General features: G+C 36.1%; 1 protein-coding gene and 1 long non-coding RNA gene across 2 annotated transcripts; one reads left to right on the top strand and one right to left on the bottom strand.

The window, feature by feature from the left end:
• Positions 1–12,976: 12,976 nt before the first annotated feature.
• LOC104213146 (amino acid transporter AVT1J-like) lies at positions 12,977–20,371 on the bottom strand. Its single transcript, XM_070156531.1, has 3 exons — positions 20,122–20,371; positions 13,649–14,256; positions 12,977–13,564 (listed from the first exon to the last, which is right to left on the bottom strand). The coding sequence occupies exons 1-3, from the start codon at positions 20,369–20,371 to the stop codon at positions 13,043–13,045; spliced, it is 1,380 nt and encodes a 459-aa protein (XP_070012632.1). The 3' UTR covers positions 12,977–13,042.
• On the top strand, positions 16,642–17,445 carry LOC104213145 (uncharacterized). The gene is made up of 3 exons (XR_707557.2): positions 16,642–16,799; positions 16,900–17,015; positions 17,163–17,445. It is a non-coding gene; the product is annotated as an uncharacterized lncRNA (long non-coding RNA).
• Positions 20,372–21,026: the final 655 nt, after the last annotated feature.

Below are 21,026 nucleotides of genomic sequence, written 5' to 3'. Positions count from 1 at the left end.
TAGTCTGTTCCACAGGCTGAGACAGCTGGACATGCTAAGACCAATACAATCCAAGCTACCCAATCCTCCTCCAAAGAATCTGGACTACACAATTAGCTGTGAATATTGTTCCGGCACACCAGGCCATGATACGGAAAAATGTTGGCATTTGAAAAATGCAATACAAGAGCTAATTGATACTAACAAAATCGAGGTTCAAAACCCCGAAGCTCCCAATATCAACAGAAATCCAATGCCAGCCCATCAGGAGGCCAATATGATAGAAATCATACAAGCTGATGGGGAGACAAAGAAGCCGTCACAAACTATCATGAAGATCAGGTCTTATGAAGCCAAGCCAGATAAGCAGTTAACAGAGGAGAAGCCGGTACCTAAGCAGAACAGAAATGGTGATGAACCATCTATGGTAGTCAAGAAGGGATCATCGAGCAAAGTTACCACAAAGCAAGAAAGGCCGAAAGTGATAGTACCAGGGGTTGCCAACAAACCCATTGTATTCGTGGAAGGAGCCCGTACAGATCGAGTTATTATCACACCTGTAACCCAGCTACCAGTGATCAACAACAAGGCCATTCCATGGAACTATGAACGGGTGACTGTAATGTACAAGGGAAAAGAAGTCAAGGAAGAAGTGTGTGAGGTGCAAGGCTTGACTCGTTCGGGAAGATGTTTTACTCCCGAAGAGTTAAGAAAAACTAAAAATAATCCAACACCAATAAAGAGAGTTGTGACGGAAGAAGAAGCGGAAGAGTTTTTAAGAAAAATGAAACTCCATGACTATTCTATTGTGGATCAACTGAAGAAGACGCCCGCTCAAATTTCATTGTTGTCATTACTGATCCATTCAGAGGAGCACCGTCTGGCTTTGATGAAAATCCTGAATGAGGCTCATGTTCCTGAAAAAATCTCTATAAATCATTTGGGAAGAATAGCCAATAGAATCTTTGAGGCAAACAGAATTACATTTTCTGATGATGAATTGCCTATGGAAGGTACTGAGCACAACAGAGCTCTTTACCTCACCGTGAAATGTGAAAACTCCGTAGTAACCTGAGTATTGGTTGACAACGGGTCAAGTGCAAACATCTGCCCTCTCTCCACTTTAAGCAAATTAAAAATCAAAGAGGAGAGGATCCAGAAGAATAGTATCTGCGTACGGGGGTTTGACGGTGGAAGCAGAGATTCATTTGGCGACGTAGTGTTGGAACTGACAATAGGGCCAGTTGAATTCACAATGGAGTTTCAAGTACTGGACATAACTGTTTCTTATAATTTGTTGTTGGGTCGACCATGGATCCATGCTGCTAAAGCAGTCCCGTCAACACTACACCAGGCGGTCAAGTTTGAATGGGATCATCAAGAAATAGTTGTGCATGGGGAAGAAAGTTTAAATGCTCACAGCAGTGCCATTGTACCGGTCGAGGGAATAGAAAATGACCAGGGACCATGGGTATACCAAGTGTCCGATACAGTGTCGGTAGAGAAAATTCCAGAGGGGAAGTACCTTCCGAATCCAAAGATAACCTCTGCATCAGTCATGGTAGCCTATGAAATGTTAAAAAATGGTTTTATACCCGGCAAAGGTCTGGGCTCATCTTTGCAAGGAATTATACAACCAGTATCTCTCCCCGAGAACTGGGGAACATTTGGTTTGGGATTCATACCCACTGTCACCGACGTGAGAAAGGCCAGAAAGCTGAAACACAAGGCATGGGTTCTTCCAAAACCAGTCCCACATCTGTCAAAGTCTTTTGTCAAGACCGGTGCTAAAAATCGCCCGATAACAACAATTCCTAAATCCCGGGTCAATCCTGAGGAGGAATTAATTGAAAGATTCGAGAAATTGTTTAATGATGTGAATATGTTGGAAAGCGGAGAAGGGTGTAGCAACGCAGAAGTTCAATTCGTTGGGCCAGAAACAAAGCTTAATAATTGGAAAGCCACTCCTCTCCCCATTCGAAAGGAGTCTTGGTAGTTTATTTTGATTTTCTTTTCAGTTTGTTTGGGTTACCTCAGGGTTGTAATCCCAATGCTTATCTTACAGTTTGTTTGAAGTGTGCAAACCTTGTTATCTTTCAGCATCCAATAAAATACAGTTTCCTTTATCATTCCTGATAGTTTTCTTTTTCCCTTTCTTCTTTTTCTGTACAGTTCTTTTTACGTTGGCTCTAATGATATGGCATGCATGAGGAATCCTCAGCCCAGTCTTAAAAATCAATCTGGTTCCGAAGTAATAATTCGAGAAATATATTATGATGAAGATGAGGTTTTTGAAGAGATTAGTAAAGAGTTAATTCACTTTGAGGAAAAAACCAAACCTAACTTGAGTGATACCGAGGACATCAATATAAGGGACACGAGTAGAGTATGCGTCGACTACCGCAATCTCAACAAAGCAAGTCCGAAGGATAATTTCCCATTACCCAATATCCATATTTTGATCGATAATTGTGCCAAGCATGATATAGGATCTTTCGTGGATTGTTATGCCGGGTATCATCAAATTCTAATGGATGAAGAAGATGCAGAAAAGACGGCATTCATCACACCATGGGGAACTTATTGCTACCGGGTAATGCCATTCGGTTTGAAGAACGCCGGAGCAACCTACATGAGAGCGATGACCACAGTGTTTCATGATATGATACACAAGGAGATTGAGGTATACGTGGACGATGTGATCATAAAATCAAAGCATCAGGCCGACCACGTTGGGGATTTGAGGAAATTCTTCTTAAGACTTCGCAGGTACAACCTCAAGCTTAACCCTGCCAAATGCGCATTTGGAGTTCCATCTGGAAAGTTGCTGGGATTCATAGTCAGTCGGCGAGGCATCGAGCTAGACCCATCAAAAATCAAAGCCATCCAAGAATTGCCACCTCCAAGGAACAAAACTGAAGTAATGAGTTTGTTGGGAAGGTTGAATTACATCAGCAGGTTTATTGCTCAGCTTACGACAACCTGTGAGCCTATTTTCAAATTGTTGAAAAAGGATGCTGCGGTCGAATGGACCGACGAGTGTCAAGAAGCGTTTGATAAGATAAAAGGATACCTGTCAATCCCACCCGTGTTGGTCCCGCCAGAGCCAGGAAGACCTCTGATTCTTTACTTGACGGTCTTGGAAAATTCATTTGGTTGTGTATTGGGGCAACATGACCTCACTGGCAGAAAAGAACAGGCCATCTACTACCTTAGCAAGAAATTCACAGCTTATGAGGTTAAGTATACTCATCTGGAGAAGACATGTTGCGCCCTGACTTGGGTAGCTCAAAAATTGAAACACTATTTGTCATCCTACACTACTTACCTCATTTCTCGTCTGGATCCATTGAAATATATTTTCCAAAAGCCTATGCCAACAGGGAGACTTGCAAAGTGGCAGATATTGCTCACAGAATTTGACATCATCTATGTGACTCGGATTGCAATGAAAGCCCAAGCACTGGCTGATCATTTAGCTGAAAACCCGGTCGACGAGGAGTACGAGCCATTGAAAACCTATTTTCCTGATGAAGAAATAATGCATATCGACGAGGTGGAGCGAATTGAAAAACCTGGCCGGAAACGTTTCTTTGATGGAGCCGCTAACATGAAAGGAGTCGGGATAGGAGCTGTAATCATCTCTGAAATAGGGCATCACTATCCTGTTACGGCTCAACTGCGATTTTATTGCACCAATAATATGGCTGAATATGAAGCTTGTATTATGGGGTTAAGGCTAGCCGCAGACATGGGTATCCAAGAAATCTTAGTCATGGGAGATTCGGATCTTCTGGTACATCAAATTCAAGGAGAATGGGAAACCCGAGACTTGAAGCTCATACCATACCGACAATGTCTACATGATCTTTGTCAGCGGTTTCAATCAGTGGAGTTCCGGCATATTCCAAGGATCCATAATGAGGTTGCCGATGCATTGGCTACCCTGGCATCAATGTTGCACCATCCGGACAAAGCTTATGTGGATCCACTGCATATTTAAGTCCACGATCAGCACGCTTATTGCAATATGGTTGAAGAAGAATTTGATGGTGAACCATGGTTCCACGACATCAAGGAGTATATCAGGAGGGGGATATATCCCGCACAAGCCACAGGAGATCAAAAGAGGACCATTAGGCAATTGGCAAATGGATTCTTCTTAAGCGGAGGAGTTTTGTATAAAAGAACACCAGATCTTGGATTATTAAGATGCATAGATGCCAGACAAGCTACGGTTGTCATGTCTGAAGTACATTCGGGAGTTTGCGGACCCCACATGAGCGGATATGTATTGGCAAAGAAAATCCTCCGAGCTGGTTACTATTGGCTTACCATGGAGCGAGATTGTATCAGTTTTGTGCGCAAGTGTCATCAATGCCAGATACACGGAGATTTGATTCATTCTCCACCATCCGAGTTGCACACAATGTCGGCACCATGGCCCTTCGTTGCCTGGGGCATGGATGTGATTGGACCAATTGAGCCAGCAGCATCCAATGGGCACAGGTTCATTCTGGTAGCCATTGATTATTTTACCAAATGGGTTGAGGCCAAGACATTCAAATCAGTGACCAAGAAAGCTGTGGTCGATTTTCTCCACTCAAATATCATATGTCGATTCGGAATCCCAAAGGTGATCATCACAGATAACGGTGCTAATCTTAACAGTAACTTAATGAAGGAAGTATGTCAACAGTTTAAGATTACACATCGCAACTCTACCCCATATCGGCCCAAGGCGAATGGAGCAGTCGAGGCAGCCAACAAAAACATAAAGAAGATACTTCGGAAAATGGTAGAAGGTTCAAGACAATGGCATGAAAAACTACCATTTGCGTTATTGGGATATCGCACTACTGTTCGCACTTCAGTAGGAGCAACTCCTTATTTATTGGTATATGGCACTGAAGCAGTAATTCCTGCAGAAGTTGAGATTCCTTCCCTTCGGATCATCGCCGAAGCAAAGATTGATGATGATGAATGGGTCAAAACCCGTCTGGAACAGTTAAACTTGATTGATGAAAAACGATTGGCCGCAGTATGTCATGGTCAATTATATCAAAGAAGAATAGAAAGAGCATACAACAAAAAGGTGCGTCCACGGAAGTTTGAAGTGGGTCAGCATGTGCTGAAACGTATTCTTCCACATCAGGTTGAGGCAAAAGGCAAATTTGCCCCGAATTGGCAAGGACCATTCATTGTGACCAGAGTATTATCGAATGGTGCACTATGCTTAACAGATATTGAAGGCAAATGCATAGATATGGCGATCAATTCTGACGCGGTAAAAAGATATTATGCATAACTTTTGAATGTTTGTATTTAGCATTATTTCGAAGATTGGAATGACAAAGGCAATTTATTCTGCTATCCAAACACTATACCCTTTGCTTTCCCTTTTGAGCCATATTTGTTTCTTTCCTGCCCTCTCTTGGAATCAATGAAAATCAAATATGAAGTAGTAATAAAAAAAATCACTATTATTTAGTGAACTACGTTTGACCTTATTCCTCAAAGAAGGATACGTAGGCGCCTCACGGCTCGGTCATAGGGTGCACAATATGCATAATGTGCACAAAAAAAAACATCAAGAGACCCCAAATCAAGAAAAGAAACTGGGGCAGAAATAAGAAAAAGATTCCAAGAGTTGTAATTTTAAACCCATATCAAAACTGTTTAGCTTTTGATACCTTTCCATTTCCAACCACATACCAAAAAGACCTTTCGATCAATCTTAGAAAACTGCTGAGTCAAGCAAATGAAGATGGTTCATAACACTCTGGTACAAACAAGAAAAGAAAGTAAAATGAGAGAGTCTTATAGGTAAAAACCCGCACGGGCACCATGAGACGACGAAAGTTGAGAGAAAGTAAAATGAGAGAGTCTTATTGGTGAAAACCTTCGCAGGCACCATAAGGCGAAAAGGAATAAGGAAGGTTTGTCGGTGAAAACTCTTTGAGATATTGCAAGTCAAACATGTCTGTAAAATGAAAAATGAAGTTGGGTTATGGAAATTTTGGGGAAAACAAAATGAGACAATCAAAAGGAGTTTGATTATAAGACTGGATTGATTAATCAAAAATGCATACCATGATCATTGGTGCCAGTGACTCCAATCAGATAAGTCCTTTATTTTTTTCTCCCACAGTCATCCAAATTTAGATTTTTCTTTTCATTCTAGATTGTCTAAATCGTCATGTTTTCGTCACTAATAATCTTACTCTTCTAAAGCCTTTGAGATAAGTTTTATTCCAAACAAATAAGAAAGAATGTCAAGGTATACTACCAAGATTCAAGGTTGCATAAGACAAAAATACGGCCATGATGGGCAGGAAGATAAAAAAAATATTGGAGGAAGAAAAGTGAAATCAAAAGCGGATCAGCAATGTCAGGAGAGCATATGATTACGGTTAAAAGGGTTTGATGGAAAACATACAGAGGGGGATCCTATAGTTAAGGATCAATTACAAGGACAAATAGTCTTTTCAACCATTCCAAGGCAATAAAACAAGAGGAAGAGAAGCCCCACCATCGGCAAGAATGCCCCAGTTAATCCCCCTGCTTTAAATTAACGAAGTTTTTTTGGATTTAAAACAGGGGCAAAAACAACATTTGTGTCAGGAAACACCTGGTGAAGAATTAAAAAGAAGTCAGGCATCCACATGGAGAATGAGGATAAGAATTTAAGAAGAAATCAGGCATCCACCTGGAGAATGAGGATGAAGAATTAAAAAGAAATCAGGCATCCACCTGGAGAATGAGGATGAAAAATTAAAAAGAAGTCAGGCGTCCACCTAGAGAATGAGGATGAAGAATTAAAAAGAAATCAGGCGTCCACCTGGAGAATGAGGATGAAGAATTAAAGAAATCAGGCGTCCACCTGGAGAATAAGGACAAGGAAAAGAAGAAATCAGGCGTCCACCTGGAGAATGAGGACAAAGAATTGAAGAAATCAGGCGTCCACCTGGAGAATGAGGATGAAGAATTAAAGAAGAAATCAGGCGTCCACCTGGAGAATGAGGATGAAGAATTGAAGAAATCAGGCGTCCACCTGGAGAATGAGGATGAAGAATTAAAGAAGAAATCAGGCGTCCACCTGGAGAATGAGGACAAAGAATTGAAGAAATCAGGCGTCCACCTGGAGAATGAGGATGAAGAATTAAAGAAGAAATCAGGCGTCCACCTGGAGAATGAGGATGAGAAATTTAAGAAGAAGTCAGGCGTCCACCTGGAGAATGAGGATGAAGAATTAAAGAAGAAATCAGGCGTCCACCTGGAGAATGAGGATGAAGAATTGAAGAAATCAGGCGTCCACCTGGAGAATGAGGATGAGAAATTTAAGAAGAAGTCAGGCGTCCACCTGGAGAATAAGGATAAAGAATTAAGAAGAAGTCAGGCGTCCACCTGGAGAATGAGGATGAAGAATTAAAAAGAAATCAGGCGTCCACCTGGAGAATGAGGATGAAGAGATAAAAAAGAAATCAGGCTTCCACCTGGAGAATAAGGACAAGGAAAAGAAGAAATCAGGCGTCCACCTGGAGAATGAGGACAAAGAATTGAAGAAATCAGGCGTTCACCTGGAGAATGAGGATGAAGAAATTTAGAAGAAGTCAGGCGTCCACCTGGAGAATAAGGATGAAGAATTAAGAAGAAGTCAGGCGTCCACCTGGAGAACGAGGATGAAGAATTGAAGCAACAGAAGTCAGGCGCCCACCTGGAGAACAAGGGAATATAATTTAAGTATTGAAATCAAAAGCCCGCTCATATGAGAAAGGAGCACACTTAGAGTCAATAAAGCAAGAGGAGTCCAACAAAGTCCCCAGCAGGAAACGACAAGAGTCCCAAACAGAGAAAGAAAATACGGGACACAATGAAAGGTAATGCGGAATAAGCCAAATGCCCAAGAGACACCAAGATATCAAGACAACAAGAAACGCAAGGGCATGATCTAGATAAGATTTTATAATTCATGTACCATAGTCTAGTTTAGCTTTTTTGTATTACCTTTGAAGCAAGGTGTAATAAGGAGGTCAGCAAGCAGTAAAAACAGCACGAAACAGCAGTAACATCACAGTCCCATGGTAGTCCCAGCTACCCAAAACTTCCCAAACTACATTGACCTGATTCAATTATAGCCAAGGATATGTAGGAAACCTTTGAAACAGAGGTTCGGTCAAATCTTTCAAAAAATGCTTCCCACGGAGTATTTGAACGGGCAAAAATCGCTCGTATCCGCTCACTTTATCTTTGCACGAAAACTCTTCGAGTTTCCGCGCAAAGAGGGGCAGCTGTGAGCACGTGATTTTTTGCCTCCCGAAAACAACTCCAAAATAAATCAAAAATAAATAAAATAAATCTCTTTTAGAGGGCAATTTTTAGAATTTGTGTGGTGTTTGTTAATTATTTGTGTTGTCCGTAAATGTTTGCTTTGTTATAATTAAACAAAATAAAAATAAAAATATATGTTTCATGCATATCTAGGATTTAATTATGCATTTAATAATTGATTTAAATAAAATCACAAAAAAAGATGCATTTGTTCTATTTTAAATGTTCCACTGTGTGATTAATGTTTTGTCTATGTGGTAAATAGTTGTTAAAAGGTAATTAATATCTTTGTAAAGGTAATTTTGTTTTTATAATTTTAATTAAGATTTTAATAATTAAGAATAAAATTAGAAAATAAAAAAAAATAAGTTGTAAAAAAGAAAAATCGGACCTGGACCTAAATCCAGGCCCAAACAAAGTAAGCCCCATAGCCTAGTCCAAACAAACCTGTCCGGTCCAATTTAAACGAGCGAAAACGACAGCGTTTGGTAGTATTTCATCAATGGTCGTTGGATCAAATCCATCCAACGGCTGAGATCTCATCACCCTAACCCGTGATCCTTACCCGACCCACTGCCCCGACTTAGTCCGACCCTGGCATTAAACCAAACGACATCGTTTGGTTTAATGAACGGATCCTGGCCATTCATTCTGCCTGATCTAACGGTCAGTATCAATCCACCCTTCCCCTATATAAGGCCCAAACCCCTACCCCGGCCCCCTAACTAAACACCCCCCCTCTTCACTATTCATCATCTTCTCCAAAACCCACCCCTAACCCTAGCCGCCCTAGCATCCCATCGCCTGAAACCCGGCGGCAACAACGCCGCTGGTCACCACCTTAACACCCCAGACTCCTCACAACCCCCTCTTTACGGATCTGACTTTAGTTTCTTTCGAATCAGACCCCAACTCTTCGAATATTAAATCGAAGGTTGGTCTGAAAACTCAACCCTTTCCAATGGCTTCCAAAATAACACCACAGCTTCCCCTAGATACCCTAGCTATGGATCTAGTGTTGGTTTGGTTCGAATCCCCTCAGAACTCTTCGAATCTTCTTTTGAAGGTTCGAATCAAAAATGAACTCACTCAGATTCCTTCCAAATTAACACCAAATGACCCCTAGGCTTCCCTCACCCTTGTGTCATCTTTGGTTCCCTTCGAATCTGCCCAGAAGTGTTCGGATTTAAGATCCAAAATCTGAAACCCTAAAAATTTTCCAATCTTGGAATTTTTTTCAATTCAAACGAGGGATTGAGGTTTAATCGACCTTAGTCGAAGTATTTTCAGTTGAAAATACTTCGACTAAGGTCTGTTTGATTTCAAAAGTCCGAATCCAAGTTGACTTTGAGTCCGGTTGAAGTTTAAAGATTCAAAGGTATTTTTCCTATTTTTCTTTTTATTTCCTACATGTATAGTTGTTTGTTTCAATAACCTGTTAATTTTTCATATTTTTGTTTGATTAATTCTGTTATTCTGTCCCGCTTACTTGATCAAAGTGTGAATTGTTTCTGTTGGTTGTGATTGTTTACAATGTGTGTAATCGACTCGATTAAGTTCGTCGATTAGTTATATTATGAATTCTCGTTTATGATAATACTGATTGAAACAATCTGTTTCTATTTTTATAGACTGTTTGTTGACAATCATTGTAGATAGTCAGTTGATTAATATCGTAAATTAAATCATGTTTGTTTGCAAATCAGTAAGTTCATCAAATAGGTGTTATGTATGTTGATTTTTGAACATTAAGTTCAGGGCAGTGTTAATACTGACAATGCTCCTGCATTTGTTGCTCTTTGTTCAGTTTTGAATTTCAGTTGAAATGTTCTGTTGAGTTCTGTGTATTGTTAATATGTTTGTATGCAAGTTCAGTGTTCAATCTGAATTTAGCTCTTGTACATCAGCTATTGCATTTCCCTGTTTAGCATAATCTGTAAAGACAGAATGTTTGTTTGATTCAGGAGTTGGTTATTAGCTGCTAAACAAGTTAGTTCAGATAAATTTGTTAAGGTTTAGGCAGTTTGGTTTGGGGCAGTAATAACAGTAATATTAAGGGATTTCCAGGGGTATTTCTGGGACATAATAGTGAGAGTAATATGATAGTATAGTGGGCTGAAAGTGGAAAGTTAATGGCTATTATTTAATGTGATAATGGGAAACAAAGGATAATGGGGCTGCTGAAAATCAGGATAAGACCACTTAATGGGATTTAAAGTAGTTAAAAGCAGTTTTTGGATATGATTTTCTGGTTTTTAATAGAAGAAGGGGTCCAGGCAGCACTTAAAAAGAAAGGGGCAGACCTGTATAAATACAGGGATTTAAAAGAGAGAAGGGATCTGATTTTTAAAGCATTAGGGAATACACTCAGAGATAAATATACACAGAGAGATACACAGAGAAAAAATATAAAATTTGAGAGAGGAAAATCAAGCAGAAACAGAAATCTGAAAAGGAAGATAGAAAGAAAGGAAAACAGAAACATTAAAACAGAATTCTACATCGGAAGTTAGTATTGAAGCTGATTCTGTGTTTTGAAATTGAAAGCTTTTTCAGTCTGCTTTGTTCTAAGTCTCAAATTCAGAAATATTATTCTTTGTATTAAATCTGTCCGGATTTGTTCGATCTCTTTGTTCAGTTAAAAATCTGAAATTTCTTAAAAGTACTGTCATTGTGCATCTGGTTTCCTCGGGTCTTATTATTGCTCAAATCTGTGGGAATACTGGTATTCTGCTGATTTTGTTACTGCTGCAACTGCTGAAATTTACTCCTTCTACCTTCATTTCCAGGTACCTATCTTTTAAATTCATGTTGTGAAAAGCTTCAACATGGCAAATAAATGAAGTTTGGAGTTATAGTTCTGTCTTCCATTCATCTAAGTTCTTTAGTTTAAATTTCAGTTTTGTTTTATGTTGATTAATACAGTAGTATGCTTGACATAATAATTATCAGTTGATCATTCTCTTTTAAAATTCATATAAGTGTTGTAATAGTATTATTTATTCCAGAATTTCATTAAAGTATAGTTATGATTGAATTGTCAAGATAGGGAACATGGCATAAAGTTGGCCATTAATTAAGTCTTATGACATTGTTAGTCAGGTACAGAGTAGTAGGGAAATGTCAAGAAAATGCATTGTTAGCATATTTTAATTATTTGGTTGTGGATTTAGGCTAGATGATGTTGGTCGCATTTTGTCCATATATGGCGAATAATGTTGTATGTAATATCATTTTATTAAGTCAATAGGTAAATTTGTTTTCTTTCTTAATAACAAATGGCCTAGGAATTTTACAATGCAAAAGTTAGTGTTTAGCAATGGTTCACATGAATTGAGAATCAAATCGGTTTGATTATATATGTATATCTTACATTCAATCAATAGCAATTAATCAAAAATAATTAGGCCTATTAGATTAAGAACAAGCAATGTGGAAAGATATTAGACTTATAATGTGTAACAAGTTTAAGATTGTAAAAATAACAATTCATTGCAAATGTAATAATAAGAATTCTTCAAAAAATATCATTTCCTTTCAAGAATTGATTTTTTTTAGTTTCATACGTCATGCATATTTCTAGTATACATATTGTATTTACTAGAATAGTATTAGTCATATGCTTACTTTGCTTTTTAAATTTGAATAGCTTTGAGGAATATAATTCATACGCGAAAAAATATAATTTGCAATAAACATTTAATAAATTGTGAATTCTTTTCAAGAATTTAAGGGTACCTTAAATGGAGATTTCTCATGATTTTTACCTAAAATGTATAGATGTAATAAACAATTTGTAAATAAATTTATACTACCATCAAGAATATTTTTGTGATTAGGGATACGTTCGCGTAACCTGATTATATTTCTAAAAGCAATTCGGATTATGCGTTCGCGCAACTTCGATCGAATATTTAATAAAAGGGATTTCTCGGAAAATATCATTAATAATTTCATAAAAACCCGAGATGTGAGGTTCACTACTTAACAAAAAGGGCGAATGTTATTGATTTATTTAAGCACCATTTCGAAAATAATTATATTAATAAAAATATTATCTATATTATTGTGTACACGTGCGCGTGACACAACTCCGCATTTTTTTAAAAAAAAAATAATAATATAATTTATAACACGAATATACGTGTTCGATTCAAAGAAGGGTCTTTAATTACAAACAATCTAAATAGAAGCGGTAACAAAAAAAATCGGGCAAATAAAAATGTAAAATCGAGATAATTAAGCCAAGAATAAAAACAGTTAAGCGACCGTGCTAGAACCACGGAATTCGGAAATGCCTAACACCTTCTTCCGGATCAACAGAATTCCTTACTCAGGATTTCTGGTTCGCAGAATAACCAAACAGAGTTATATTCTCCTCGATTCAGGGATTAAACCGGTGACTTTGGACGCCTTAAAATTCCCAGGTGGCGACTCTGAAACAATTAAATAAATCCTGTTTCGACTGTCCTTCAATTGGAGAAAACTCCCTAAGCGCCCCGCGGGTGCGGAAAAAGGAGGTGCGACACCCGACAGCTAAAGAGCCACGAAAAAATTATCCTACCACCGATCTCGAGTTCGCAACTGTAATGTTTGCCTTGAAAATATGACGTCACTACTTGTATGGTGAACATTGTGACACTTACACAGATCATAAGAATTTATACTTTGCTTTCAGAAACAACTATCACGAAACTATAGAACTAACGAATGAATTAGTAATAGAAAAAGTCTAAAAATGTTGTATTATCTCTATCAAAGATGTGTATGTACCAGTAACTAAGATTAGGACTCCCATTAGCACAGTCAAGCCTATTATGACCAGCTCAAATCCAAGCTTCTTGTAAGTGCCCGAAATCTTCAAGTAGCACAAGCATGGTAGCAAAATTGAAGCTGTGACACTAAGAAATGCTCCAACTAGTGACATGAGATAGCCAAAGAAGGGTATAGCCAGAGCTATAATGACACTGCTCACAACCAAGGTGGTCCTGGTCAGGGGACTAAATGATGATGATCCTTCATCGTTGTAAGACTGGAAATGTTCCTCGAGTCTGTTGACAATTGGTGTCATCATTAGTGCATACTTGGCAATTGGACTGACCAAGGCAGTGTATATGGCCAATTTTGAGCTAAACTTTTCAGTTGGAAGGTTCAAGGTAATCTGTGTCTCCACGTCCGAGCCAAACATTGAGTACCCCATAGCTGCTATCGATGCATAGGTTGTGGTAGCGAACAGAAAGCACAGAAGCATTACCTGCAATAAAACTACCAAAAATTAGCATCCGTAGGATGGAAAATCGCCTATACACATATGATGGTCTATTCTGTAATATGTTACCTTAGAAAATTGCTTCTGATTTTTCATTGAGGTGTACAGAGTTGGGAAAACAGGATGTCCACAATAGCAGAAGGCATATAAGCTAAAAGATGTAGGGATTGCTCCCCAATTCACAAGTATTCCCTTTTTGTTAAATCCAATACCATCATACATTGCTGCCCAGAAAATCGAACCAATTATAACGAGAGAAGCTAAAACTGCAGAGGCTGATACATATGCAAGAATGCTCATGTTCTTTAATAATACGGTTGGCAATATAACAAGAGCAACAATCAAGACAAAGCTTTGTTTCCCACCAAAACTATGTCCCCAAAATCCAAAGTTCACCTCCGGTAATAGATTATGCAAGTTGTCCCCAGCAAGAATTAAAAAACCAGTCGCGACCAAGTAAAGCTCTAGATTCATAAAAACCGCAACCAGTATTCTTCCTGCTTTCCCAAATGCCCGATCACCAATGTCAGGATAACTTCTTATAGTAGGATCAAAATCCATACATCTCTTTATTAACAAGGATGTGTAGAAGGTCACACATGCAATAACGAGTAGAAGTATCATGCTTAACCACCCTCCCGAAGATAGCGCATATGGAGTAGACAAAATTCCTACTCCTGAAAAGAGAAAGTTATACTAATAGGTTTAAGTTTCCAACAAAATACAAGTGTAAAAGTTGTTCTTGAAAACTAGTAATCAATGTATCGCACATAAAATCTCTTTCTCTTTTCCATGAAATTTCAGCAGATCACCATCACTCACATTTAATTGTCCCTCTACACTCATCATTAGAGAACACACCTTCTAGAAAAGACCACCATATTTGATTTGTTCATTTCATTTAGTGCAGCATTATGTATATGAAGTACAAGAAAGATCAGGTCTTATTCTGTCTCTCTTGCTATATGAAATGGTCTAAAAGTTCTGTTGATTCCGACACTCTAATTAAATTAAAAATGCGATTACGAGTACACTAATTAAATTACACTAAGAAAACATGGGAAATCTGATATTTAACAAACTACCACTACAACATTATGCATCTATAGCTACGAAATCTTAGCTACGAATTTAAAAATTGTAGCTAATACCTAATAGCAGCCACAAAAATAAGAATTCTATGGCTATTTACCAAATTATAAAATTTCTTAGCCACGGAAATTAAGTTGGGAAAGCTAATTCTTCATATTAGCTATAATGGATAACAATCGTGGCAATAGCTACCTAAATAGCTACAAGTAAAATTTTGTAGCTAATCATAAGTTTTTGCCATACACCAATAGTTATTGTAGCAAGAGTAACCTTTTAGCCACAATAAATTATTTAAAATAAAATATTATAGCTAAATGAATATTTTTGCTTCAAGTTCTAAAAAGTTGTGGCAGTAATTAGATGATATAGCCATAGTATAATTAAATTTCGTAGCTAATCATTAGTTTTTTTGCCAGGAGTTGAAACTTACTATAGCTATAGTAACCTTTTAGCCACAACAAAATATTTAAAATAAAATATTATAGCTAAATGAATATTTTTGCTTCAAGTTATATAAAATTGTGGCAGTATAGGTTAAATCAGCCACAAATTTCTTGCTATAATAAAATTTTGTAGCTAATCATTAATTTTTGTCATGAGTTGATACTTAATATAACAATAATAATCTTTTAGTCGCAATAAATTATTTAAAACAAAAATGATGCTAAATAAATGATTTTTCTTCAAGTTCTAAAAAGCCATGTCAGTAATTGGATTAATATCTACAATTATTTGTCATGATAAAATGATATAACTACGGATTTATTTGTATGATAAAATTTTATTAGTTTTTGCCACAAGGTAGATTTGCCGCAACAATGACAATCTTCTAGCCACATTTTATTTTATTGCAACTTGTTATTTTGGACATTAATTATGTAAATATGGTGTAAAATTCAAAATATACTAATATTTATAGAGAATTTATGTATGTATGGTACTTTACTAATTTTTTTATAGGTACTTAGAGTAATTTCTTTATTTAAGTATTTATTTTTAAACAAGTCTTCACATAATGAATACTTTAAGATATATATATATATATATATATATATATATTTACTATCTTGATAAGTTTTCAATTATCATAAACTAAATATACATTGAATATAAGAATTGGGAATTAAATATGATAAAGATCGTGTTTTCTCTTGTGACTATTATTTGATATTTTATAATGTTTACATAATTCGATGTTATTAAATTTCACATAAACGTTTTTTTAAGATTTTATATGGTTAATATAGGAGTGTATAACAATACTAACTAGCATATCATAATTCATATAAAACAAAATATACTTGTAAGTTTCAATACAATTAAATAAGTATGTAACTAATTTTCATTAGATTTGAATATCTCAATATCAAATTTAAACGATATTTTTATATCTATGTACATTTATCACTAATTACCCTCACTTTAGATTAATAGAAAAGTTTTTTATTTAATGTTCTAATGCTAGTTTAATAACTTAATAACTATCATTATCTAATTAAATTCTAAAATTAAGAAATTAATACGATTGAAATAGGAGTATATAACAAAACTAACAATATCGTATATGTGTGCTAGCTGCAATAAAAAAAAAGCGCTAACGAGCAAGAAAACGGATGCGCTAAGGCGCAACTTCGCGCAACTACTGCGCCCTTGCTTCTTGCTTTCGAGCCGGAGCTTGCTGGGTAGTGAAGTGGTCCGTGAAGGTTAAATAAGACTTGTATATGACGAAAAAAGTTGTAAAGAATAAATATATTATAAAATATCTTTATTTCATGCAAGTTGATTTTTTTATTTTACTTAGTGTGAAGTATGTGTTTAATCTTTTGCCTTTTTCATAAATAATTTTCTTGCTGGACTTGTATTTGTTAATACTTACATTTCTCACATTTATAGGATTTATATTAGGTAATAGTGCAAATATATATAGTAATAGTAATAACAAAACGAAGAGCGTAAAGGTTTGGCCCAAACAAAAATCTACAAAACCTAATAAACCCCCCTTCCTCCCCCCTTTGCCCATTTTCTTCTTCTTCAACAATGTCTTTTCTCTTCACATGAACAGAGCAAACCAACTGATCAATCACCGCTTAGATAGCCAGTCGCCTTCTTTCTTTCCAGATATGTTTATGTATGTATCTTAGGATTTCTGAATCCCCATACACCTTTTTTATTTGAATTTTTGATTTATATTCTAACAAATTAATAGATATTGTGTTGTATTGTGATAGATATTGAGTGGAACCTTGAAGATTACAATATAATGTTGGAAGGACCCACAGTTCTAGAAAAGATATTACAAAATTGAGATGAAAATCCTTTCAAAAGTTTTTTAAAAAGTATACAGGTTTGTTTTCTTATCGCTTTACGTTTTCCCCTCTTGTTATATGCTAAAGTTTCTCTTTTTGAACGTTCTTTTAGCATTATACAAAGTAAACTTGCATCTTTGTATTGATGTCTTTTGTACTAATTATTGTTTATTTTGAATTTATAGGGTACATTTTAATCTATTGAATGGAAGAAGAGCAAGGTTTCAGCTTTGAGTGAAATTACTTTATCCTTGACCGCAGAAGATCATCTGGTGGCTACATTTGCAATCCTCATATCAAATACTTAGCACTTAGTTTTGTTTTGATGTGGAACCTTTCTGAATTTTATAGATTATAGTTAAATTACCGCCTGTACATAGTTTGTATTTTACTCCTATTAGTTTGACAAGAATGCAAGGTTGACTTCTTTCTTATTATCTTGCTGCGTATTAGCTAGTCTTTGGAAGTGTGGATATTATCTGCTTTAGATAGACAATTGTATATTTTAGAATTAATTTTTAAAACTATTTTGAAAGTCAGTTTCTGTAAAATAAGTGATAGTTAAAGTTTTTATTGTGTGTTTCTATGAATTGATCAGAGATGTATGGATATGGAATATTTGAAAATTTTAAAAATATTTAGTGAGGTAAAAAAAGAAAATAGCAACACATATGACAGAAAAATTTATTATCTCTAATAAATTAATTTTTCATCAATAAAAATAAAATGTAATAAAAATCTAGTCACCAAATAAATATAATAAAAAAAGCTAATCATGAATATTTTGACGATTTACTGCTATAAAATTATGCATTGATAGCTAAATATAAATACTATAATACAAATCTAATATTGATACATAACATCTTTTGCCACAGTATACCCCTTTGTGGCTAAAGTATAAAAGATAGCTACAAAATTGATTTATCGTGGCAAAAGAATAAAATCATTAGCTATAAATATATATTGTTCGTGGCAAAAGTTTTATTAATATAGCCATATCAAAAAAGTTCTTGTAGTAATAAGTATTAATCCTTAGCCATGAAACATTAAAGTTTGTAGCTAACTTTTAACCATTAAAGTTTGTAGCTAACTTTTAACCATTAAAGTTTGTAGCTAACTTTTAACCAGTAAGGTTACAGTAAGGGTAGTCATCGCATTAGCTGCCATTAATCAGTGGAATCTTTACCAAATGGATGTCTATAATGCATCACATGCAACTTCTACCTGGTTTTGGTAGTTAAGGGGGGAACAAGGGTTGTAGACTACTCAAATCCCTTTATGGGCTTAAACAAACATCAAGACAATGGAACTTGAAGCTTATAGAAAATTTTAAAGGCAGTATTCTCTCAAAGCAAACATGATCATTCCCTTTTCACCCTAAGAAGAAACCGCAAACTTGTTATCATCCTTGTTTATGTTGATGATCTTTTGATCACATGAGATGATGAGACTTTAATACAGGAAGCAAAAACCATATTGCACAAAGCTTTTAAGATCAAAGACTTGGGGTCATTGAAGTACTTCTTGGGAATAGAAGTAAGCAGATCTCAAAAGGGGATATTACTGTACCAGAGGAAATAGTTGAGCTCATAACAGAACTAGGATTAACAGGTTCTAAGCCAGTTGTGACACCAATGGAACACAACAGGAAATTAACAACTGTGAAATATGATACACATTGTGATCTAAATGATGATCCACAACTTACAGATATGAATGGGTGTACCAAAGGCTCATAGGAAAGCTTCTTTACCTAACACTGACAAGGCCTGATATTGCTTATACAGTGCAAATTTTGAGTCAATTCATGCAGGAACCTAAAAGATCTCATCTAGAAGCACACAGAGATTGGTGAGGTATATTAAGAATAAGCCAGGGCTAGGCATTCTAATGAGTGCAAAAGATGACATGAGCTTGAAGGCAGACAGTGATGCAGACTGGCCAGTTGTTCAAACCCAAGGAAATCTGTTATAGGGTATTTGGTGAAATTGGTGACTCTTTGATATCATGGAAATCAAAGAAACGGAATACAATTACAAGAAGCTCCGCAAAGTCAGAGTATAGAAGCATGGCATTGACAGTTTCTAAACTGATTTGGTTGTTAGGAGTGTTCAAAGAGTTGGGAGTTGCATTTGTTACTCCCATTCAACTCTTTACAGATAGCAAGACAGCAATGCAAATAGCCAACAATCTAGTATTTCATGAGCGCATGAAGCATATAGAGATAGACAGTCATTTTATAAGGGAGAAGGTGCAGGAAGGACTAATCCATCCTGTTTATGTCCCAATAGAAGATCAAGAAGCAGATATATTGACCAAAGGACTAGGCAGCGTGCAACACTATCATCTGTTGTCCAAGCTAGGTGTTTTGAACATCTTTACAACACCTAGCTTGAAGGGGGTGTTGAGATGAAGGAGCTAATAGCTGTGAATCTCATAGCACAGTGGGTGAGCAAGGTGTAGGATAACAGCGGTGTATATTAGCATTGATTAGTTATGTTAGTTAGTGAGTAATTGGCCAATAGGCTAAGTTAATTAGCTTAACAATGTATAGTATATATAGATTAACATTGTAAATGTTTTAGTCTTCCTTCAATACAATTGAGAGCTTCTCTTCAGAACCATACTTTATTCTCTCTTCTTCGATATTCTCTGAAGCTCAAATATCACGCATCAATGGCGTGAGTTAATACATCAAGATATATACTGTAGTTGTATTGGATTTATAACATGTGTAAAAGAATTTTTCCATTGCAGGCAACATACCTCATCTTTTCATGTTAGTAATTACACTTTTTTTGGACAATTCTTGCAGGCAACATACTATCTTTTCATACACTTTATCTTTTAGATGAGCTGATGCTTTTTACACAGTCAGTGTACAAAAATTATACTCGACTAAATCCTTATATGCTAGTACAAATTACAAATTAGAAGAGCATTAGAACAAATGATTTTTTTTTGGGTTGGGGGGGGGGGGGGGGGGGGGAGAAGTTGGCCAACAAACACATAAAACCCGGAACCGAATCATAAAAGTAACAATATCACCGAATTAAACGCTAAGAAGAACCAAAGAAAAAAGAAAATGTCCACAAAAGATAGAAAAAGAAATTAACGAAAACACACACACACAGAAAGAACCTGATAGAGCATTAAGTCCGTGAAATGTGGTTTTCAGAAAAGAGGTTTTTCCAGTGATAATAACAGAGTCCGATCCAATTCCCTTCTCAGCTTTATCAACTTGATCGTATTCAGCTAACAAGGGCAAAGAAAGAAACTTTCCATTCTGAGATTTGGTCTCCATTTCCCAGACAAAAACAATGAGATATCCCCTTTGGATCTTTTGAGTACAGAGAGTTCCTTTTTTATTTCCGTATACAGAGAGATTCATAGACCAATAACTTATGTGATGAACCAAATATGGCACTAATCTATTTATAAGACTTTCATGTAGTTACTTCTGCATGTGGCAGCAACCACTTTAGATTTTGACACGTTGTAAATTGACAAAAAGAAGAGGGGATACGAGGTTGGAGGTTGAGCATTGAATATAGTTCTCCATATTGAAGTTATATAGTGTCAGATCATTTAAAAAATTCCAATAGGTAACCAATTATAAAATATGGATTACTAAATTAAAAAAAATATAAGGCAAAATATCAGCTATAATATGTTAAAATATGTTGATTATATAAAAACTCTTAAAATTGTCATGTATATAAGTTAAATCTAATTGGGAACAGAATAGGCGATATCGAGGTTGGAGTTTGCGAGTTTAATACACCCGCATTAGAATCTCGATTATTTTAAATTCTATACTTCCTCCCGTCCACTTTATATGATTTTTTGGTTTTTTTTTTTTTTTTGTGGTCAAAATATTTGAGTTTTTCAGTTCTCAAGAATGAATTAATTTTTTCTTTTCAAAATTGTTCTTGGTGTAATTAGTGTTAGAGTATATGCTATATTCTTTTTTCAATGCAATTGAATTTATCCATCTCAAATTGGCGTTTAACTTCTCTAGTAGTCCACGTACTACTTGTTATAAA

This window comes from Nicotiana sylvestris, chromosome 9, assembly GCF_000393655.2.
Source record: "Nicotiana sylvestris chromosome 9, ASM39365v2, whole genome shotgun sequence".
NCBI classification, from domain to species: Eukaryota; Viridiplantae; Streptophyta; class Magnoliopsida; order Solanales; family Solanaceae; genus Nicotiana; species Nicotiana sylvestris.
The sequence above is the reverse complement of the archived record's forward strand: the minus strand, read 5'-3'. Positions and strand labels throughout refer to the sequence as shown.